A 24,655-nucleotide genomic window follows, 5' to 3' on the forward strand; every position below is an offset into this window, starting at 1 on the left:
TTGTTAGTCTCTAAGGTGCCACAAGTACTCCTTTTCTTTTTTACAAAAGAAAAGTTACCTATTATTGGAATACTTGTTACAGAAGGTGTTTTCCACAAAGGAACTACCTTAATATTTATGGTGATAGTGACATCCGAGCTACATCAACAAGCTAAATGCAATGATCAAAAATAGGACAAATAATGCATGCCCCTGACAGATGTGAAGTTTAATCACTCATTCAGATCCTATCATAGGATATTTGTGTAGAGATTTGCCCATTTAGTCATGACATGTTTCTTTAAATACCAAGTTATTATGTTCTGCTGTTAAGAGATGGATTTAGGAGGACTTCAAAACTTCAACTTTGATAGACTCTCACTTTGGCAGTGTGCTAAGAGTGTCGGGGGAAAAACTGAGAAGAGAAGATGAACAACCAGACCACACTGAATTTCTCCTAGCAGCTGATGATCACATTGCACTTTGAAACTGGGGAGAACAACAGGGGAAGTTCATACTCAAAATAGGGTAGACTTAGTCCAGGTAATGTTAGGGCTTCATTGGAAAGTCATTTTAATATATCAGTATCTCAAATACATCTTCCTTAGATTAACTGTGGCTACAGTACATGAAGCCTTCTAAAAGGGGCCTTCCTACATATGAGCAATTACGGTATAGAAGATGCATTTAAACTAAGCTAAAACTTTTTAGAAAAATCAAGGTTCACTGGGCAGCGAGCAGCTCTTCAGCAAATACCAAATAAATACTGAAAATCTCATAGAAAAGAACACTTTGCCAGAACAAAGTTCATCTAGTAGGGTCTGACTGCACCAGAGGAAATAGGTAAGTCTTCTCAAGCTGTGTGTTTAACTCAGACATTACTCTCTTACCTGTACTGTCATCTTCTATTCCATGGTCACCATTCTCTAGCACTGCTGGTCCAACAGCTGAAGTACCTGCAACAACCACAGAGAATATCAACTTGTGGGGAGGTGTTACTCCTAACCTACATAAGGTTCATCTCAAAACTTTTCCCCAAGATGTTTTTTTCCTCAGTACTGCTCAGTCCACACCCTAGATCTTCTCTCCGACTGACACTCCCACCTCCCTTGTATCAGGGTAGGGGGAACAAGCCACACACCTCATTGAGTCAGAAGAGCCAAATTAACCACTTACCAGTACCATCAATACTTCCTAAGAGAGTGGCGTATTCCAGGCAGACAGTCTGTTGCTTAGTCCCATCACAGTGAACCACAGAATTATAACCTGGATCTTCTGTAACAACTCGCACTACAATTGCAATTATCCAAATCATCTTGGGGATGAACCTTGGACTAAACTGGCTTCCAAAAGGCAACCCTACTGCAGATTTCTTTTAAAGGATATTCAATAAAGTGTAAGTAGCAGCCGTGTTAGTCTGTATCCGCTTATGCTCAAATAAATTTGTTAATCTCTAAGGTGCCACTCCTTTTCTTTTTTCAACACACTGTGCCTTTGAAATTTTATCCATCTAACAAAAATAGGCCCTCCTTGCTGTACTACTCATTGCTATGTTGCATATGGATACTGTCATTACATCAAAGGCTGTATCATACAAAAACCCTGAGCATAATCTATTCTAGAAAGAAAAGGAGTACTTGTGGCACCTTAGAGACTAAAATTTATTAGAGCATAAGCTTTCGTGAGCTACAGCTCACTTCATCGGATGCATTTGGTGGAAAAAACAGAGGAGAGATTTATATACACACGCACAGAGAACATGAAACAATGGGTTTATCATACACACTGTAAGGAGAGTGATCACTTAAGATAAGCCATCACCAAATGCATCCGATGAAGTGAGCTGTAGCTCATGAAAGCTTATGCTCAAATAAATGTTAGTCTCTAAGGTGCCACAAGTCCTCCTTTTCTTTTTGCGAATACAGACTAACACGGCTGCTACTCTGAAACCTATTCTAGAAAGAGAAGCTTGCATCTGACTTTCTGAAGCAAGTTCTGAGTGAGAGACCATTATACAAGAGGTCTCAATACAAATGTAACATATAACCGAGATAATAAGTGCTTTTGCTCATCCTGAGTGCCCTTTTGAGGGCAAAATCCATTTTCCTTCCAGAGAATATTTGAGCCCTTAGGAGACTGACATAGGAGTCCTAGTACTTGAAATTGTTGCCTTTACCCTTTTGGACAAACCACTATTATCTTAGCATTATAATTTGTGGAGCTTCCAAAATACTTTTGGGATAGAATCTAAGTGACTCCATTCCTTAACCATGTCCAACTCAGCTTCATTCAAAGAGAGTTGGGAGGTTTAGGGTGGGTCCAGAACTGTTACCCTGCATGACAAAGTCAAGACTAGGGAGAAAAGGAGTACTTGTGGCACCTTAGAGACTAACAAATTTATTTGAGCATAAGCTTTCGTGAGCTACAGCTCACTTCATCGGATGCATTTGGTGGAAAATACAGAGGGGAGATTGATACATACACACACACACACACACACACACACACACACACAGAGAGAGAGAGAGAACATGAAACAAAGGGTTTTATCATATACACTGTAAAGAGAGTGATCACTTAAGATGAGCCATCACCAGCAGCGGGGGGGGGGGGGGGGAGGAGGAAAACCTTTCATGGTGACAAGCAAGGTAGGCTATTTCTAGCAGTTAACAAGAACATCTGAGGAACAGTGGTGTGGGGGGGGAGAAATACCATGGGGAAATAGTTTTACTTTGTGTAATGACTCATCCATTCCCAGTCTCTATTCAAGCCTAAATTAATTGTATCCAGTTTGCAAATTAATTCCAATTCAGCAGTCTCTCGTTGGAGTCTGTTTTTGAAGCTTTTTTGTTGAAGGATAGCCACCCTCAGGTCTGTAATCGAGTGACCGGAGAGATTGAAGTGTTCTCCGATTAGTTTTTGAATGTTATAATTCTTGACGTCTGATGTGTGTCCATTTATTCTTTTATGTAGAGACTGTCAGTTTGACCAATGTACATGGCAGAGGGGCATTGCTGGCACATGATGGCATATATCACATTGGTAGATGCGCAGGTGAACGAGCCTCTGATAGTGTGGCTGATATGATTAGGCCCTATGATGGTGTCCCCTGAATAGATATGTGGACAGAGTTGGCAACGGGCTTTGTTGCAAGGATAGGTTCCTGGGTTAGTGGTTCTGTTGTGTGGTGTGTGGTTGCTGGCAACTCTGTCTCTAAGGTGCCACAAGTACTCCTTTTCTTTTTGCGAATACAGACTAACACGGCTGCTACTCTGAAACCTGTCAAGACTAGGGAGAGACACTCGTCTCCCTGGCTGACATGAAACTGACATTTTACAGTTATGGACTAATCCTAGAATAATGATGGAAACTGACATTCTTATTTCAGCTAGTCAAAGCTGAAATCAATAAATATGGTTCAGGTTATTTACCTAAGAAAATTTCAATTGAGACATTATAAAGCATATGCATTCAAGTTTATTTATTTTTGTCTATTACGTGAGCACTTAGCTGGATAACTCCTACAAAACTCAACAAGAGGCACATTTCTAAAACCCAGCTCTCATCTCCTAAAATGTGTCACACATCAGTATTTAACAAAACTACTTTAATTGCTAAAGTGAACAAAAAGCTGTTTTCATTAAAAATAAAATCAGTCCTGTAAATAGGGGAGCTTAAAGGCAGTATAATGAAAGGTGTTCAGCCTTCAGCTTGTTTAATGACATTCACGGTTTCAAGATCAGAGTCCTTTCTGCTCCAAGATTGATTAAAAGAATTTCCTTGGGAGTACTAGGATTTATACACTGCCTAAACTCAGAAGGCAGTTGAGTACTGCGAGATCCAGTGGCTAGGTCAGAGGACTGGGAATCAGGAGATCCGGGATTAACCCCAGATCGGCCACTCACTCTCTGTGTGACTTTGGGAAAGTTATACGACTCCCATGTAGCTCAGTTTCCCCAACTGTAACATGGGAAAAGTGAGGCTTAGCCATTCTTTGAAAAAGAATTTGAGATCTATGGATGAGAAGCATTATGAAAGCATTAGTACCCTTTGTACTCTAATGACTAGAAAATGCATATATTGCTCTATTACCCACGGAGTTATCTAACCATCCAAATATGTTTATACAATTCAATATTGATCCCACAAACCCATGAACACAGAACTGCTTAGGGTCAGTAACTATAACCACTTCATGCCTTCTGGAGCTGTATACAGAAGAAAGGCTACAATTTAATATAAAAGACTGTCATTCTCCAAAATACACAGTGATCTTTAACAGCTGGATTCTATTGGAATTAATGTTCTGAGCCAGGTTGCCAGCATTATTGGACATCTTCAGACCATCACTTCAAGCAGACATAAGGCCATTTAGTAAAAATGGCAATACTGTATCCTCCTGGCAATAAGCCCTGTGCAATAAAGGAACTATTGGAATACCCTATCTTTTCTTCCAAAAGCTGCTGCTCAGCTTCTAGGAACTGATCACTGTTTTCAGTTGTAAAAAGCATAGTAAAGACAAGCAACTGCAGGAATCATACAGAGCAGCAAGAATTATTTTATTCTAGTTAATGGTAAAGAACATGCTTCTTGAAACAGAAACTCAGCATCTCTGGTTGTTAGCTTTATGTTATGCACTGGGGCACCAATTTTTATCTGCAACCAGGAGGAATAACATTTTTATTTTAAATGAAAACCAAGACTTTCCAAGGAGAAAAAGTTATAACACCATTCATTAATGAGTGCTTTGTAAATTAAGGGTTAAAAACTAGAGTCAGACTTTCTATCTAATCCTGAAAAGGGTAGGGACTAGAACAGCTGCACTGTTCCTCAATTCTCATTCTGACTCAGCTGTGCTTGCTAACAAATTAGTATAGCTAACAGCTATCTTTAAGTGATGTCCATGTTAAGTGGCAATAGGTTGCATGGCATGCAGCACTCAACAGGATCAATACAGGCATATTCCTACATTCCTTTGCAACAGCTTCAAGTTATCCAAGCAGAGTCCCTCCTTTTCACCCACTCAAACTTTAGGAAAAATCCTCCTCCTCAATCCCTAACCTTGTGTCAGCAATTCAGAAAATAGTAGGCCAGTTAAGTGAGTGGGACTAGAAAGCCATGATCATTTCACTCCCCTAGTGTTCTTAAAGTAAGCATCACGGAGATCACCTGCTGAAACTGTGTCAGTTTTCTACACTACAATAGCAAAAAATATTCTAAAAATAGAAAAATAAATTGTAAAACTACAAGTGGCGGCAGAGGGACTAAAGAACGGCTGTAGTACACAAAAAAGCTTTTAACTAACATTTTTAAATGACTAGATTTCATGTTAGGCATATCCCTTTAAAAACAGCTTTACACAAAGATACTGTATCCAGTTAATTCAGATGGGGAAGAAACCTCTGCATGTGGAGCCCAGATGCAAGTGAAGAGATATATCTATGAATCAAACAGCTAGCCAAATGTGGCCAGAGCTGGGAGAGTACCATCAAAAGATTACTACATAAAAGCTTTTACTGTGTGGTAAAGCACTATTTGCTGGGCTGATAGCATCTAAACAAGAACAGATTCAAGAACAGTTTTGCTCATTTGAGCCTCCCAAAATCAGGCATACCCTTGCCTTGCTGCACCCTCTTGAAAATTAAAAGTAGCAAGACTGATTTCCTGTAAAGCTCTAGCTTTTCTGAAATGGACTAGGTGAGTTATATGAAATACAAGGGTCCTTAGTCATGGGGGTAGAAAGAGTGGTGAGGTGGAGCCGGTTGTTAAATTTAGAAGCCCTTTTAGAACCGGTTGTTCCACGAGGGACAACCAGTTCTAAAAGGGCTTCTAAATTTAACCGGCCAAAAGTGGTGCCTTAGGCACCAACTCCATGGGTGCTCCAGCCCTGGAGCACCCAAGGGGAAAATTTGGTGGGTTCACAGCACCCATCAGCAGCTTCCCACCCCACCCCCAGCTCGCCTCCGCCTCCTCCCCTGAATGCGCCACCCCGCCCTGCCTCTCTGGCCCCCCAGGCTTCCCACGAATCAGCAGGCCATGGCTTCCTGCTCAGGCCCAGGGAGGCGGAGGTGAGCTGGGGCGGGGGGGCATGAGGAGGGCTGCCTGCGCCGCAGCAGGTAACTCAGGGGGCCCCCCCACAGGGGAACCGCTCCCCCTCCAGCTCACTCCACCACCCTCATCCTGAGCAGGCAGCCGTCTCCTGCTTCTCAGCCTTCCCACCAAACAGCTGTATCGCAGGAAGCCGGGGGAGAGGGCAGAGAAGCAGAGCGGGGCGGCACGTTCAGGGGGAGGAGGCAGAGCGGAGGTGAGGTGAACTGGGGCCGGGCGTGGGATGGGGAGCTGCCGGTGGGTGCTCTGTACCCACCAAATTTTCCCCGTGGGTGCTCCAGCCCCGGAGCAGCCAGGGAGTCAGCGTCTAAGGCACCACTTTTGATGTGATCAGTGGGGGAGTGGCTGCTGCCCCTGCTCCCCCCCACCTATGCTCTCCCGCCCCTAGGAGCCGGAGGGACCTGCCGGATGCTTCCTGGGAGCTGCCCCAGATAAGCACCTCCGGGACTCCCCACCTCACCCCCGGGCAAGTGCCTCTGGCTCTTAGGGGTGGGCACCCACTATGGTGCTCCACAAGACCCTCCTGCCCGGTTCTGGGGGGGAGGGGGCAGGGGTGGGCAAAGACCCCCCCCCCCGTGGGGTGAGGCGGGAACCCATTGTTAAGATTTCGGCAGCTCATCACTGGGTATAAATGTACTGTTATTACCAGGTGTGTTTTGGTAAAAAGGCCTTGGAGCTGAATATATACTTCTATTTCAGCTATATGAAGTGCATTATACAAATTCCCAATAATCTTTTTTAGGACCAACCCCACTACTATCATAATCGGAACTATTTAAAAGTCAAACACTTCAAGACATCCAAACTCCATAATCCTTGTCAGAATCACAAGATACTACTTGCATCTGGCCAATGCATCAAAGGATTGCCTTTATGTAAATAAATTTAAGAAAGCATTCACTAAACCAGATAATCTCAAGCAAAATGGACAGGGCCAATATATTAAACCATCTCCACATTAATGGCTTGGCATGGTACATATGTAAGCACAGCGACACTGTTTTGAACACATTTTAATTCACCATCACACAAGCAGTTTACTTGGGTGAGAAGGCAAGAGGGTGGAAAAAGATTTTCAGATAAGCCCATTAATATATTTTATTAGTCTTAGAACAATTAGATGTGCAGATTGGTTGGATATGCCAGACAATGAATAGAAACTATGACACAAAAGCACAAATGAGAATAATACAACCCAAACATGTACATAAACAGAGTTGTGCATAGTCACTTAGCTGGAATCCACATCAGAACAGCAGACTTAAAACTAAACGGAGCCTACCTTTACTTGTGCATCTCCAGTACAGACCACCTCAATTTAAAAAAAAAATGCCCCCCCAAATTATATTGGTTTCAAAGATCATGAGATTTAAGAAAATTATTAATTTGAGGATTTTTATTTGCCTTCTGGTGTGTGATTCTATAGGATACATTTGGGTCATGTTTTCACATGCAACCAGGAGGACTAACTTTTTTTTTTATTTTGAATGAAAACCAAGACACTCACTTAATCACATGCCTCCAGGATCAAGGGCTTAAAATCGTTATCACATGAGTTTAATAAAAACGCGAGTATAGGTGCAGTGTTGCTAGTATCAGGTACATGCAAATATGCATGTGAATTTTTACCCTTGGTCATATGACAATAGCAATGAAAGTGCCAAACATTTAGATTATACATGATAATATGCCTTGTACATGTGAATTTTCACAGCAAAATGGATGTAGTCAAGTTTTAATAATACAATACTCCCACTTAGATCCCACTGAATTGCTATAATTTATCAAAAACCACCACAAAAAAGTATAATTTTTAAACATGTATTTTCTGCAATACATTTAATTGGATCCTACACCTCAGAGAACTAGCATCCCCCATAATTGACTTTAACCTATATTGTCAACACCATGAAAACTCATCTCAGGTCTTAACTGCTACAACCTTGCCCCCTCAAGTTCATTCAAAATGCTGCTGCTAAGGCCGTTTCTCGATAATATTTAGTCCTGCCATGAGTGCAGGGGACTGAACTAGATGACCTCTGAAGGGTCACTTCCAGTCCTACGATTCTATGACTCTTGGATAGCTGCTCTGACCACATCAGATAGGTAATATCAGAAGTTGGTCCAGTAAAAGTATTACCTCACCCACCATGTCTCTCTACCTACTAAGAAAACAATCACAACAGGATTAAATATAAAAGACTATTTAGGATCTCCCACATTGTGCTCTACTAATGGCATTTAAAACTGCGTGATGCTAGCCAATATAACAATTGTGCTAGAACTTCCTCGTTTTGCTTTGTACACTGTAGCAGCATTAATATTAACTTCTCCCAGTCAGAAATAAGCCCTCTACAGCCTTCATTTTATAACATGCTCGAGAAACTGGAGTATCATGTCTAGATTTCTAAGACAATATTTAAGGCACTTTTTCTTCTCTCTCAAGAAAAAGCACATTTAACAGCTGTGGATCTAACACAGGACCAAAGTAACACATGGAGTTCTACAGCATAGTCTGCAACAATCTTCATCTTTAATATGCATCACAGAGATCACCAGCAGCAGGCCATATGCCTGGATCAAGACTGAGCACTGCGTGATACACCTGCAGTTTCTGCAGCTTTGCCTATGTAAAGGGACAGCTAAAATCAGCTGTCTTCATGCAAATTAAGTGCTGCCCTCACCTCCTGTCAAGTTGCCAATACAGCCCTTCCGCCAAAGTTTTGGATGCTTCTTTATTAACCAAAATAGATACCATGAAAAGTACAAAGGAAAAAGGCAGTATAGGAACATTTAAAGAATCAAGGTATTACCTGCAGTACTTTCAACTGTATTTAATTTGATTGCCAAGATCCTGACAGCAACATAAGAATTGCTGCCTGGAATACTGAAACAGATAAAAAAGCTTTTCATTTTAATCCTGTGGGATACATTTCATTATTACAGACAATGAAGTAACAATTCTTACTAATGCTAGAGGTTTTACCAGCCCTCTAGAAAAAAAATCAATTATGTATATATGGAGAATTTAGCAGTATAGATACAATCCAGATGTCTACATCATTGACTGACCGATTTTTTCTTATTCCCATTTTGAGACTCAGGAAATTCCCAGTTCAATTAAATACACAGCTTTTAGGATGCACTTATGAAACATTTGCTGTCCTTAAACTCCGAAATGTCAGGGTTTTGATTTTTCTTTGAAAAAGCAATGTAAAAACTTACAGGAAGCCTGCAGCCTTCTGCAATGAAGGCACCTACTGTTACTGTGGAGAAAGAGAAGGAAAGGAAAGGGAAATTTTGTGGTTTGATCTCAAGCTTGCAGGCCATAGATATGTGCTTTGTTTTCTTATTAGGGAGGGGACGTCTGCTCGGATATGCAGCAATCTGTGTCCACTCTACCATAGTCTAGTACTATCAATGCCCTCTGGTGGCCATTTGGGGGCTTGAACATAGAATCTAGGATGATAGACAAGCTTACGATTGGGATGGAGAAAGATGATTTTTGCAATGTATACACACCCAAAAGAGTAAAACAGAGCATAGCTTTCTTCCCCCACTCCTGAAAGTAGCAATAGTATCAAGTTTTGAAGCAGCATGGTGTACTTGGAAGCAAGTAACTGACAGCATACCAGTCTGCAGTGGGATATTAAAGCCTGACATTTACTTCTCAGCTGACACCCACTCCCACCCAAGGCTATCATTTGAAAAAACAGGATTTAAATATTTTCCAAAGGATAATATATCCCTTACTTTAGATGAATCAGAACAATGAAGGGCTTAAAAAACTGTCTTCACAGGCTATCTAGACTTCAATTCAATGTCATTTTCACAGCTACAGCCTTCAGGGCTACATCACAACTGAAAGCCCTGAAGGTTTGAGAGTTCCGCCAAAAGATAGAGATTAAACAGGTACACACAGCAGCCGGCTGCAAAAACATACAGAAGGCTTTGTACACACCCAAAGCAATCCTCCAGCATTATGTAAAGACCACAACATAGTAAGAGGATTACCTGGAATTTGCCAAATTATATCCAGCAACTTGCTAGGTATAGTCTAACACTTCCTAGGAATTGATATCCCAATGGGAAAAGCACCACTTGAGGGTTTTCTAAAATTAACATTTAGTCTCGCTTTGAGACAAATTCCCATCTGACTATGCTGCTATTCTCATTACCCCTTCTCTTCCCTTACCCATCCCTCAATATTCAGATGGTTCACACAAGTCCATGCTGGGGCACATCTGACTGTTAAGCTCATCTAATCTGGCTCATGGATTTTAAAAACAAAAACAAAAGAAACCACTTTAGCAGAGATGGAATAGCTGAATCTTGACAGGACATATGACTAAACTCGTTTTTGACTGAAGAAAGTCAATCTCAGTAGCAAAGATCCTGCTGTCGAAACACATCCCGGCATTTTAACATGAATAAATTAACAAGTGAGAGCTGAAAAGTTTGATCCATGAAAGTCAGTTTCCTCCTTCAGGAAAGGATAAAGCAGTTTTGGAGTCATTCTGGAGTTTTGAATGTGAAACTCTTGCTAAATGTTATGTAGCAATTTCTGTGCTCAAAAGCTTCATATTACAATCAAACATTAAAACAGAGCCTTATGTTTCACTCCCAGCTAGGCCATTTCATAGCGCACACAGAGTTTAAGTCTGATTTATTCTACAGGATTTACTCAGTGGCAGGTAGCACATATTCAACCCTACCTTATATATTGTCAGAAGCATTTTTTAAATCAAGATTTGTTTAACAGTCATAACATGTAGCTTTGATGACAAACCATGGTCTTTTTCACAAGAAAAGTGATCTCCCATCACCTCTTCAAGAAAAAAAATAGACAACCATCTGAAAGTAGCACATAATGAGATCAAGAGCCAAGAATGGCTTGTAGTAAGCTGACACCGTTTGAGATTGCAGAGGTTGATAAACCTTAACAGCCAAGCATGTACAAAGAGACAAAAAGATAAAAAAAGCTTTAGTTTATGTACCCACAGTAATCAGGCTCTCCAATTACTTTGGAGAGATCAAAACATCAAAGATAGGGATTTTTCAATGCTTATGATTTCCATTGCCAGTTACTCCAAGGCAATTTGAACATCCAATTCTTCATGTTTAGAAGCTAACATTAGTATTAACCCTCTGGAAAATACCTAATATTAACTGGCTTGTTAGTTTTAGAGTAAGATAAAAACAGATTCAATTCAGTCACTAAAAGGACTCCTTCTAGAAAGCCAAAAGTGCATAGTACAAAATCCTCATATAAAGGGACAGACCTACTAGCAGCTCATGTTAGCATATAGGGGTTCAGAGAGACTTGAGCTCAATTCCCACTCACAGGTTCACAAGTCTTCTTACTGGGTGGCTTATGTAGGTTTTAACTGCCGATTAAACCAGTAAGATCGCTGCCAATTGCCTCAGTGGTTAAAGTTGTATATAGAGCACTATGAGCTCTCATGCTGAACCTTCAAGGGATGGACACCTAAGAGATATCATCCTCAAAGAGAGGCTTGCATTTTAAAGCAACACACATTTATGTTGTGATATTATAATTTTCAATTTTTTATTTTAACATTAATGGAGAATCTTTTTGGCAGAGGATGCTGTAGCTGTACACCAACTTCCAGCAGAAAAACCTCTTTAAAACTAAATCTTGGAAGCTAAATGTGAAAAAGTTCTTTCCCACCCCCACTTTTTTCCACAATGCACAAGTCAATATCTACTATTACAAAAATATGTTAATTAAACCAAGAGGTGCACATGACTAATTGGAGTAATCACATGATGTTTTGCCATAGCCTTCATCCTTCCTTATCCCACCCTCCCTGTTCATCCCCACTCACCACATCATATCTAATATTAGACTAAGCTTTTCAGAGCAGGCACTTTTTTTGGTTCTTTATTGTGAATTACCTAACACTTTCAGATAACGTAAAATAAAATGTATGATGTGGATCAAATTCCTACATGCAGTCCAATGCCACACCAGACGGCGACTTTAGGACCATTCCTCATTCTGACTGATGACTATTTTAGTCCTTTTATATTCACCCCCTCTGCCCACCTATATAAGTATCTAGATTAGTGTAAATCTCCCTTCTTCCACAATGATGAGGTTACCTCGTTAGAGGCAGAGAGTACTTTGCTTTTATTTACACATCATATTTCATGAGAGGATGACAAAGTGCTTCACATAGATGGGTTTTAGTACCATTTTAGAATTGCAGAATCAGGTACAGGGAAGTTAAGGAACTAGCCCAAAATTATGTGCCGAGTCAGTAGCCAAGTAAAGAAGCAGAATTCAAGGCTCCTGAATCCCAGTCCCTTCCTCTAACTCAGCCAGAAAAAAAAAAAAAAAAGTCTATTCATCCATGCATCTGGAACAAGCAGATATTCTCCCCCGCCTCCATAATCACCAGATTATGTCTGCTTTTCATTTGGGCTGGTAAATTTTCAAAGTCAGTAGTGAATGATGCCAAGCCTGTTTGTAAACACAGTCAGTGAAGAGTGCTCCTGCAGCAAGAGACTAAACTTCTCCTCCCCTCACCCAATGGTCTGAAAAGCACAATTTGAAGGGCTAGAAAGGTAGTATGTCCTAGTGGTTAGAGCACAAGACTGTCAGACAATGTGGATTCTATTCCTCATTTAACCACTGACATGGGCAGGACTGCCAAGTGATTTAACCTCTGTGACTCAGTTTCTCCATACAGAAAGTGAGAATAATATTCCCTCTTCCCCCCTTCCCCCCCCGCTTTTGTACAGTTATGGGATTTGGGGTAAAAATATTTAGCATATGTAGAATATGTAAAAATATTTAGCATATATTTAGTACTTGTGTAGCACCTTCCATCTGAGGAGGCTAAAGAACTTTACAAACATTAAACCCCACAATACCAGTTCCTGGGAGTTAGGACTGTTAAGTACCCCCATTTTACAGGCTGAGAAATTAAGGCAGAGGGCAAGTGATTTTTTCCAAGATCAAACACCAAGACAGAGGCAGAGTCAGGATTAGAATCCAGACCTCTTCACTCCCAATCCTAAAGTGTAATCATTAGATATTGCCTAGTTTAAAATAGTGTACAAAAAAGTTTTAAAAGGCCTAACACCGTGGAGCCCACTGTTTGCTTACTGTAATATTTATGTACAGTGCAACCATTTGGTCTGGTGCTTATAGACACTTACTTTCTACATGACCACCATCTGTGTGAGGCTTGCTTTTTGGTTCCTGGCTCCCAGCCTTTGCATCGTCATCATCATCCAGTAGGGGGATATAGTCGGTTTTACCCACTGTTTCTCCAACCACGTCATCAAATTTCTCTGCTTCCAGGGTGGCAATGAAATCTCGTTTCACTTCTTCCTCAATTTCTGCTGGTGGTTCTGTCAGAGCATCTGCAAGACTGAGATTGTGATCCAAGTCAGCCATGCTTTAGCACCTCTGTAACCTGAAGAATGAGAAAGATCATATTTTTGTGAGAGATCTAATGCTACTAGGAAACTGATGCTGGCAACTGTTTACACCTGCCTTCACAGTGCTGTAATTCCCAGATGCCCGGAAAACAAAATTAAAGACAACACGGTTCTCCTGAGTCAAGTGTTTTAACTGCATGATCCACATTAAATTTCATATAGTGTTTGCAATCAGAGCATAAAACAAAAGCTACTAGATGGCTAGCAACTAACAATTAGCCTAAACTTACATTTTATTATCGTCTCCTCCAGAGCCGAGAGTTAATTCAGTATCCTCAGCTGCACAAAACCAACTGACACAAGGCAATCTAGTTCTTGGGCAGGACTCCACCCAGCCTCCCCTATGGAGATTATGTTTTACATAATCTCTGGTGTATACCTTAAATCTCAGTGTTACTTTTCATCCCTTCCACAGAGGTTCTGCAGAACATTTTGTCCTCAGCAGACCTGGCTAGTGACAGTAAACTTTCACCTTCCCAGCATTTATGTTGGAAGGTAAAGCTCTAATAAATTAAATGCCAAAAATCTCAATGCTCCTAGTTTAATGACTCAGTAAGATAATTGGTTTTCCAAACCTTTCCCCTTATGTAGATCAGTGTTCAATGTTGCTCTCTGTGAGAGTCAGACAATTTATATTAATCAACCCACCCGGATTACTGCAGAAGCTCTTTAGGTACACAGCAAACACCTCTTTGTGGGGTGGATTCCTGGATTTTAAAAGAGTTTAAAGAGCAATGCACCAATGAAAGGCAAGGGGAAAAAAGTTGAGTTTTATCGTTCAACAGTTTATCTTCAAATGCTGTTTTTTCCAGACTAATTTTTAGACTGTTCTGTTCTACAGAAGTATTAAAAGTTCCATTCATATACCCTGTCCATCCAAAGAACGTCTTCAAGCATGGACAGAAATAAAAACATATACCATAGGGGTATCTAAATGGGGACATTTCAAACCCCATAACACACTCAATTCAGTTTACCTCAACTTTAACAATTTACTGTTAAGTATTGAATCCAGATTAGCTTCAGTTAGATTTGCTCCACATTTAGAAGCACGGATAATCTGTGCAAAAAGTTGCTGCTCCTTTAAAGATTTAGTTATCCCTTTTTTAAAAATCCAGTAAGCTATTGTTTTTTTTAAAAAAGCATATACAAGAGAAATGTGGAAGGAAGGAAAAATGAGTACACGTGTAACAAAAGGTACAGTTCCATTACCACATTCACTCAATATATAAAATTTATTATAAAGTTCATATGTCTAAGCAATATGAGGTCATTATGCATTATGACAGACAAGACCCATTATGGATGACTAAAATGGTACTTGCATCAGTCAATATTGTAAAAACTCTGTGGCCACATAGGACTTGAGGTTGGGGGTTCCACGACCACCACTCCCAAGAGGAGAAGGCGGGTGGTGGTGGTCGGGGACTCTCTCCTCCGGGGGACTGAGTCATCTATCTGCCGCCCTGACCGGGAAAACCGAGAAGTCTGCTGCTTGCCAGGGGCTAAGATTCGTGATGTGACGGAGAGACTGCCGAGACTCATCAAGCCCTCGGATCGCTACCCCTTCCTGCTTCTCCACGTGGGCACCAATGATACTGCCAAGAATGACCTTGAGCGGATCACTGCGGACTACGTGGCTCTGGGAAGAAGGATAAAGGAGTTGGAGGCGCAAGTGGTGTTCTCGTCCATCCTCCCCGTGGAAGGAAAAGGCCTGGGTAGGGACCGTCGAATCGTGGAGGTCAACGAATGGCTACGCAGGTGGTGTCGGAGAGAAGGCTTTGGATTCTTTGACCATGGGATGGTGTTCCATGAAGGAGGAGTGCTGGGCAGAGACGGGCTCCATCTTACGAAGAGAGGGAAGAACATCTTTGCCAGCAGGCTGGCTAACCTAGTGAGGAGGGCTTTAAACTAGGTTCACCGGGGGAAGGAGACCAAAGCCCTGAGGTAAGTGGGAAAGCGGGATACCGGGAGGAAGCACAGGCAGGAATGTCTGAGAGGGGAGGGCTCCTGCCTCATACTGGGAATGAGGGGCGATCAACAGGTTATCTCAAGTGCTTATATACAAATGCACAAAGCCTTGGAAACAAGCAGGGAGAACTGGAGGTCCTGGTGATGTCAAGGAATTATGACGTGATTGGAATAACAGAGACTTGGTGGGATAACTCACATGACTGGAGTACAGTCATGGATGGTTATAAACTGTTCAGGAAGGACAGGCAGGGCAGAAAAGGTGGGGGAGTAGCACTGTATGTAAGGGAGCAGTATGACTGCTCAGAGCTCCGGTACGAAACTGTGGAAAAACCTGAGTGTCTCTGGATTAAGTTTAGAAGTGTGTGCAACAAGAGTGATGTCATGGTGGGAGTCTGCTATAGACCACCGGACCAGGGGGATGAGGTGGATGAGGCTTTCTTCCGGCAACTCACGGAAGCTACTAGATCGCATGCACTGATTCTCATGGGTGACTTTAATTTTCCTGATATCTGCTGGGAGAGCAATACAGCGGTGCATAGACAATCCAGGAAGTTTTTGGAAAGCGTAGGGGACAATTTCCTGGTGCAAGTGCTAGGGGAGCCAACTAGGGGGAGCGCTTTTCTTGACCTGCTGCTCACAAACCGGGTAGAATTAGTGGGGGAAGCAAAAGTGGATGGGAATCTGGGAGGCAGTGACCATGAGTTGGTTGAGTTCAGGATCCTGACGCAGGGAAGAAAGGTAAGCAGCAGGATACGGACCCTGGACTTCAGGAAAGCAGACTTTGACTCCCTCAGGGAACAGATGGCCAGGATCCCCTGGGGGACTAACATGAAAGGGAAGGGAGTCCAGGAGTGCTGGCTGTATTTCAAGGAATCCCTGTTGAGGTTACAGGGACAAACCATCCCGATGAGTCGAAAGAATAGTAAATATGGCAGGCGACCAGCTTGGCTTAATGGTGAAATCCTAGCGGATCTTAAACATAAAAAAGAAGCTTACAAGAAGTGGAAGGTTGGACATATGACCAGGGAAGAGTATAAAAATATTGCTCGGGCATGTAGGAAAGATATCAGGAGGGCCAAATCGCACCTGGAGCTGCAGCTAGCAAGAGATGTCAAGAGTAACAAGAAGGGTTTCTTCAGGTATGTTGGCAACAAGAAGAAAGCCAAGGAAAGTGTGGGCCCCTTACTGAATGAGGGAGGCAAGCTAGTGATAGAGGATGTGGAAAAAGCTAATGTACTCAATGCTTTTTTTGCCTCTGTTTTCACTAACAAGGTCAGCTCCCAGACTGCTGTGCTGGGCAACACAAAATGGGGAAGAGATGGCCAGCCCTCTGTAGAGATAGAGGTGGTTAGGGACTATTTAGAAAAGCTGGACGTGCACAAGTCCATGGGGCCGGACGAATTGCATCCGAGAGTGCTGAAGGAATTGGCGGCTGTGATTGCAGAGCCCTTGGCCATTATCTTTGAAAACTCGTGGCGAACGGGGGAAGTCCCGGATGACTGGAAAAAGGCTAATGTAGTGCCCATCTTTAAAAAAGGGAAGAAGGAGGATCCTGGGAACTACAGGCCAGTCAGCCTCACCTCAGTCCCTGGAAAAATCATGGAGCAGGTCCTCAAAGAATCAATCCTGAAGCACTTAGAGGAGAGGAAAGTGATCAGGAACAGTCAGCATGGATTCACCAAGGGAAGGTCATGCCTGACTAATCTAATCGCCTTTTATGATGAGATTACTGGTTCTGTGGATGAAGGGAAAGCAGTGGATGTATTGTTTCTTGACTTTAGCAAAGCTTTTGACACGGTCTCCCACAGCATTCTTGTCAGCAAGTTAAGGAAGTATGGGCTTGATGAATGCACTATAAGGTGGGTAGAAAGCTGGCTAGATTGTCGGGCTCAACGGGTAGTGATCAATGGCTCCATGTCTAGTTGGCAGCCGGTGTCAAGTGGAGTGCCCCAGGGGTCGGTCCTGGGGCCCGTTTTGTTCAATATCTTCATAAATGATCTGGAGGATGGTGTGGATTGCACTCTCAGCAAATTTGCGGATGATACTAAACTGGGAGGAGTGGTAGATACGCTGGAGGGGAGGGATAGGATACAGAAGGACCTAGACAAATTGGAGGATTGGGCCGAAAGAAATCTAATGAGGTTCAATAAGGATAAGTGCAGGGTCCTGCACTTAGGATGGAAGAATCCAATGCACCGCTACAGACTAGGGACCGAATGGCTCGGCAGCAGTTCTGCGGAAAAGGACCTAGGGGTGACAGTGGACGAGAAGCTGGATATGAGTCAGCAGTGTGCCCTTGTTGCCAAGAAGGCCAATGGCATTTTGGGATGTATAAGTAGGGGCATAGCGAGCAGATCGAGGGACGTGATCGTTCCCCTCTATTCGACACTGGTGAGGCCTCATCTGGAGTACTGTGTCCAGTTTTGGGCCCCACACTACAGGAAGGATGTGGATAAATTGGAAAGAGTACAACGAAGGGCAACGAAAATGATTAGGGGTCTAGAGCACATGACTTATGAGGAGAGGCTGAGGGAGCTGGGATTGTTTAGTCTGCAGAAGAGAAGAATGAGGGGGGGATTTGATAGCTGCTTTCAACTACCTGAAAGGGGGTTTCAAAGAGGATGGCTCTAGACTGTTCTCAATGGTAGCAGATGACAGAACGAGGAGTAATGGTCTCAAGTTGCAATGGGGGAGGTTTAGATTGGATATTAGGAAAAACTTTTTCACTAAGAGGGTGGTGAAACACTGGAATGCGTTACCTAGGGAGGTGGTAGAATCTCCTTCCTTAGAGGTTTTTAAGGTCAGGCTTGACAAAGCCCTGGCTGGGATGATTTAACTGGGACTTGGTCCTGCTTTGAGCAGGGGGTTGGACTAGATGACCTTCTGGGGTCCCTTCCAACCCTGATATTCTATGATTCTATGATTCTATGACTTAAGAATTGTCACTATGCTGCTCACCATAGTTTTATGGGGCAACATCATAATCCAGATCCTTCTGCACCAAAACAGAGGGCCCTACTACTTCAGCTGTGGAAAGTCTGTTAAATGTTAGCAGTATATTGGCTTCTGACACAGAAATCCTGACTCCAGCCAGTGGAGTGCAGTGTTACAGATACTTCAGTATATTCCCATGTTTTCAAGAGACTGCTATTTACCCACTTATGTTCAAGCAGGAACTGGAAAGCAGGAACTTTGAAGAGTTTAGCCAAAATATACACCTTTATATAATAGTGCCCCTTTTCCAGCACTGGGCTGTTAAAAGATCACAACTGCTCCTTGAAGTGTACAAAGCTTTAACAGCTATTTTTTTTTATAAAGCTTAAAGTCTTTCAACTTCAGATTTTTGTTTTCTTTTAGCTACCAGTCCCTTGCCTACTATCACAATAGACCGTGAAAAAAATTGAGGAACAAGATTTGACCAAGGTCCCATGTTTAAAGGCTTATGGCATTTAAGTATTTGTGGTCAAGTTTTCAGGAATACCTAATGGAACTTAAGATCCTAAGCATATTATGTCACTTATTAAAAGTTTACCCTGGTATTGGTCCCAGCCCTGATAGGTAACAAGATAGCAGACCTTAAAGTGATGTAATTTCAGCCACCATCTTGCTTTATTTCTACTTCAGCAGACACTTGAGGTTAGTTCCACTACCTCAGGAAAAGTCAGAGCTATAAACAAACACTCTAATCCTTTCATTTGAAAGCTGATGTGAAGCACTGGTTTTCTGACACTATAATCTTTAAGTAGCAATTTATGGGATAGCCATTACTAAAATCATGTCACAAAACTGAGTAGTCAGAAAGCAGTTATAAAGTCCAATACCTTGCAGCAGAGTTAAGGACCATAAGGAGTGTTTAAAAGTATATTACTAACAAAACAAAAATCAAAACAATGATATTGGTCCACTCCTAGATGGAAATGGTAGAACTGTCAATCATGCAGAAAAGCTAAGTGTTTATTAAATATTTCTGTTCTGTGTTTGGGGAAAATCTGATGTAGACATATCATGCTGATGAAACACTTTCCTTTTTAAGAGGAGGATATTAAAGAGCACCTGCTAAAGCTGGACATTGTTAAATCAACAGGTCCAGATAACCTGCATCTTAGAGTTTTAAGAGAGCTGGCCAAAGAGCTTGCAGGACCATTAATGTTGGTTCTTAACTCTTGGAACACTGGGAGAATTCCAGAAGATGGGAAGAAATTTAACATTGTGGAAATATTTAAAAAGAATAAAAAGAGGATGACTGAGGTAACTAAAGACCTGTCAGCCAGATATCAATCACTGGCAAGATAATAGACTGGCTGATATGGGACTTGATAAATAAAGAATTAAAGGGGGAGTACTGCAATTAATGCAAATCAACATGGGTTTATGGAAATCCTGTCAAATTAACTTGATAACTTCTTTTCAATGAGATTGCAAGTTTGGTTGATAAAAGTAATAATGTTGATGTAATATATTTAGACTTGTGTGGTACCAAGTCAAATGACTACAGAACATTTTGATTAAGAAACTAGAATGATACAAAATTAACATGGAACTCTCATTAAATGGATTAAAAACTGACTAAATGATAGGTCTCAAAATGTAACTGTCAACAGGGAATTATTTTCCAGCAGATACATTTCCAGTTGGGCCCTGCAGAGATTAGTTCCTGGCCCTATTTCACATTTTTATCAATGACCTGGAAGAAAACAATCACTGAAAGTTTGCAGATGACAAAAACTGTTGAAGTGGTAAATAATAAAGAGGTTACCATCAGTGATCTGGATCATTTGATGAGCTAGGCGCAAGGGAACTATCTGTGTTTTAATATGGCCAAATGTAAAATGTATACATCTAGGAACAAAGAACCTGAGCCAGATTCACAGGATGGGGGACTATCCTGGGAAGCAGTGACTCTAAAAAAAAAAAATCTAAGGGCCATGATGGATAGTAAAAAGAAAAGGAGTACTTGTGGCACCTTAGAGACTAACAAATTTATTAGAGCATAAGCTTTCGTGAGCTACAGCTCACTTCATCGGATGCTACTCTGAAACCTGTGATGGATAGTAAGTTGAACATGAGCTCCCAGTACAATGGTGTGGCCCAAAAAGGCTAATGAGACCCTTGAGTGCATATAAAGGGTAATCTCAAGAAGGAGTCAGAGTAGCAGCTGTGTTAGTCTGTATTTGCAAAAAGAAAAGGAGTACTTGTGGCACCTTAGAGACTAACAAATTTATTTGAGCATAAGCTTTCATGAGCTACAGTTCAGTGCATCCGATGAAGTGAGCTGTAGCTCACGAAAGCTTATGCTCAAATAAATTTGTTAGTCTCTAAGGTGCCACAAGTACTCCTCTTTTTTTTCCAAGAAGGAGTAGAGATGTTATATTAACTCTATATTTGGCACTGGGGTGACCATTATTGGAATACTGCATCCAGTTCTAGTAACCACAGTTCAAGGAGGATGCTAATAAATTGGAGAGAGTTCAGAGAAGAGCCACAAGAATGATTAAAGGATTAGAAAACCTGCTTCGTGGTGGAAGAATCATAGAACCATAGGGTCAGAAGGGACCGCAAGGCTCATCTAGTCTAATACCCTGCCATGATGCAGAATTTGTCGTCTCTAACCGTCCAAGAGAGATGCTATCCAGCCTATTTTTGAAAACCTCCAGTGAAGGAGCTTCCAGTCTGTTCCATTGTCCTACTGTACTTACAGTTAGGAAGTTCTTCCCAAAATTTCATCTAAATCTGCTATGCTGTAGTTTGAATCCACTGCCTCTTGTCCTGCCCTCTGTGGCAAGACAGAACAGCTTTTCTCCATCTTTTTTATGGCAGCCTTTCAAGTATTTGAAGACTACTATCATGTCCCCCCTTAATCTCCTCTTTTCCAAACTAAACATACCCAGTCCCTTCAGCCTTTGTTCGTTTCATCCCTTTGATCATCTTTGTCGCTCCCCTCTGGATCCTTTCCAGTTTCTCTACATCCTTGCGATACATTGGTGATAAAACTGGACACAGTACTCCAGCTGAGGCCTAACCAGTGCCAAATAAAGCAGTCCGATCACCTCCCGTGACCAGCATGCTATGCCACTTACTGCAATCTAAAATTGCATTTGTGCTTTTTTTTTTTTTTTTTTTTTTTGGCAACAGCATCAAATTGTTGACTCATGTTGAGGTTGTGATCCACCAGAATTCCCAGATCCTTCTCAGCAGTGCTGCTGCCAAGCAAGTTAGTTCCCATTCTGTATCTGTACATTTGATTTTTCTTCCCCAAATGTAGCACCTTACGTTTGTTTTTGTTGAATTTCATTTTCTCTGTAGGCCAATTCTCCAATTTATCAAGATCACTTTGAATTTTAGCGCTATCTTCCAAAAAATTGGCAACCCCCCCCCCCCCCCCGCTGGGACTTATCTGTAAATGTGATCAGTATGCTTTATATTCCTACATTCAGGTCATTAATAAAGATGTTAAACCACACCGGATCCAGAACAGATCCCTGTGGAACCCCACTTGAGTCCTCCTTCCAGTCTGACATCATTCTATTAATACCTATTCTTTGTTTGTGGTTGTTTAACTAATTACGTATCCACTTAGTAGTTCCGTCAAGCCCACATTTCTCCAGCTTACTTATCAGAATGTCATGTGGGGCTGTGGCAAAAGCCTTGCTGAAGTCTACGTATATTATGTTCACAGCACTCCCCCTACCCACCAAACCAGTTACCCTGTCAAAGAAGGAAACCAAGTTGGTTTGGCATGATTTGTTCTTGCTAGCTGCTGGTGATCACCCCTCATCCTCCAGGTATTTGCAAACTGAATGTTTTAGACATTGCTCTAGTAGCTTCCCAGGTATCAAAATCAGGCTGACTGGTCTCTAGTTCCTCAGCTTCTCCTTTTTCCCCTTTTTAAAGATGGACACTATGTTAACCCTTCTCCAATCTTCCAGCACCTCTCCTGTCCTCCATGAATGGCTCCAAGATTTCTTCAGCTAATTCCTTCAGCACCCTGGGGTGAATAGCATCAGGCCCTGCTAACTTGAACTCAAATTAGTCAGAGGATCTCGGATGTGTTCTTATCCTGATCTGCATCCCTTCCCCTTTATTGTTTATGGTAACTTTACCAGTCATCCAGTGTCATATCTTTTGTGACAAGAAAGTAGGCATTGAGCAGCTCTGCCTTCCTATCTTCCATTACCAGCTCACCTCCTTCATTGAGCAGCAGACCCTCACCACACCAATATTTCTTTTTTGGTAAACAGAAGGAGCTCAATCTATTTAAAGAGAAGATTAAGGGTTCCAAGTCTATAGATATCTATATGGGGAACAAAAATTTGATAACAGGCTCTTTAATCTAGCAGACAAAAGGTATAAAATACAATGGTTGGAAGCTGAAGCTAGACAAATTCAGACTAGAAATAAGGCGCAGTTAAACAAACAGAGTAATTAAGCACTGGAACAATATACCAAGGACTGTGGAGGATTCTTCATCACTGACAATTTTTAAATCATGATTGGATGTTTTTTTTAACACATAGGCTCTAGTTCAAACAGCAATTATTTCATGGAAGCTCTATGGCTTATGTTATGCAAGTGCTCAGATCAGATCAGTTGTTTTCAACCTATGGTCTGCGGACCCATGGGGGGGTCCACAGACTATGCCTACATTTTCCAAAAGGGTCCATACTTCCCTTTGAAACTTTTTGGGGTCCACAAATTAAAAAAAAATGGGTGAAACCCACTGGACTAGATAATCACAATGGACCCTTCTGGCCTTACAGTCTGTGAATGACAGAACTGGGGCTAGAAACGCACGCCATTTACAGATGGAAACTGGGATTCCTGGCATTTGTTTGTAACCATGACCATTCACAAAGTATACCTCATAGGCATGTCAGACTTTTAATTCCAGTAATACTATATTCTGTTCCAGGTCCATGCCAATACCATAAGTCCCAAGACTCGTAATTTCATTTTGTGAACAATCAATTTGAACAATTTTTAGACAAGTCCCAAAAAAGTCTCAGCCCTGTTTTTACACACTTCCATGTGTTTGTGAACACACAGTCCTCTGAGCATACATTGCAATCAACTGTTTATCACAGTACTAAAATATTTCCACTAGCTTGCAGTTTTCATGCAGCCAGTTAAGACATCGGCATCCTTTTTATTTATTTCTATTAGTCTCAAAGTCTTGAGTTATTTGTTAGCAGAGCTTCCTCTCAGCAGCAGAGTTTAGAACTGTCCAGAATAGTAAATCATGGCCATCCTCCTACTCAGATGGAAACTATTACTGACTTGAAATATAGGCCCTACTAAAATTCATCTGCCCTTGTATAATAAAGGCAGAGTAAGCATCTAAAGCCAACTCCAGATAGCCTGCAAACCAATGTGTCTCCTTATCTCTTGGATTGTAAGGAGGGCCTCAGTTTATGTCCAATCCAAACATTTCAGAAACAGTTAAACAGCCATTGTTCCATGGAAGTATTTTCTTTTGCTTTCCTTCAAAGCCTGCCTAGTCACACGCTCACCAGGACGATAAACTATTTACACTACTGAGCCACCACAATAGAACAGCATTTAATCAGAGGCAGAAGCTGTAGCATAGGTGGTGCTTAGAGAAGAAAATGTTTATAAGGCTTAGAGCACCATCTGGGATAGTCCCATCTAGCCTAAGTTCTAGAGATATTAGATCAAAAAAGATTGCATGATCCTCATTTGCAAAAGAATGGATGGATTGGGTCAACCTAATCTCCACAAAATAGGATGGAGGATTTAGCACCTTCAAACCTATACAGCAAGTGAGACATTACACAAATCAGACGTCAAGAATTATAACATTCAAAAACCAGTTGGAGAACACTTCAATCTCTCTGGTCACTCGATCACAGACCTAAGAGTGGTTATACTTCAACAAAAAAAGCTTCAAAAACAGACTCCAACGAGAGACTGCTGAATTGGAATTAATTTGCAAACTGGATACAATTAATTTAGGCTTGAATAGAGACTGGGAATGGATGAGTCATCACACGAAGTAAAACTATTTCCCCATGTTATTTCTCCCCCCCACCCCACCCCCCACTGTTCCTCTGATATTCTTGTTAACTGCTGGAAATAGCCTACCTTGCTTGTCACCATGAAAGGT

General features: G+C 41.6%; 1 protein-coding gene across 17 annotated transcripts in view; it reads right to left on the bottom strand.

Annotated features, from left to right (window-relative positions):
- Nucleotides 1–24,655, bottom strand: part of MAP4 (microtubule associated protein 4) — a 301,104-nt gene that overhangs the window by 174,610 nt on the left and 101,839 nt on the right. For all 17 annotated transcript variants that reach the window (XM_038388353.2, XM_043509817.1, XM_043509805.1 and 14 more), the window contains exons 3-4: nucleotides 13,276–13,535; nucleotides 870–935 (exon numbers count right to left, since the gene is read on the bottom strand). In XM_038388353.2, coding sequence (XP_038244281.1) covers nucleotides 870–935; nucleotides 13,276–13,516 — 307 coding nt within the window. In that variant the 5' untranslated portion in view covers nucleotides 13,517–13,535. The remainder of the gene's footprint in view (nucleotides 1–869; nucleotides 936–13,275; nucleotides 13,536–24,655) is intronic.

Source organism: Dermochelys coriacea, chromosome 2 (genome assembly GCF_009764565.3).
Source record: "Dermochelys coriacea isolate rDerCor1 chromosome 2, rDerCor1.pri.v4, whole genome shotgun sequence".
Lineage (NCBI taxonomy): Eukaryota > Metazoa > Chordata > Testudines > Dermochelyidae > Dermochelys > Dermochelys coriacea.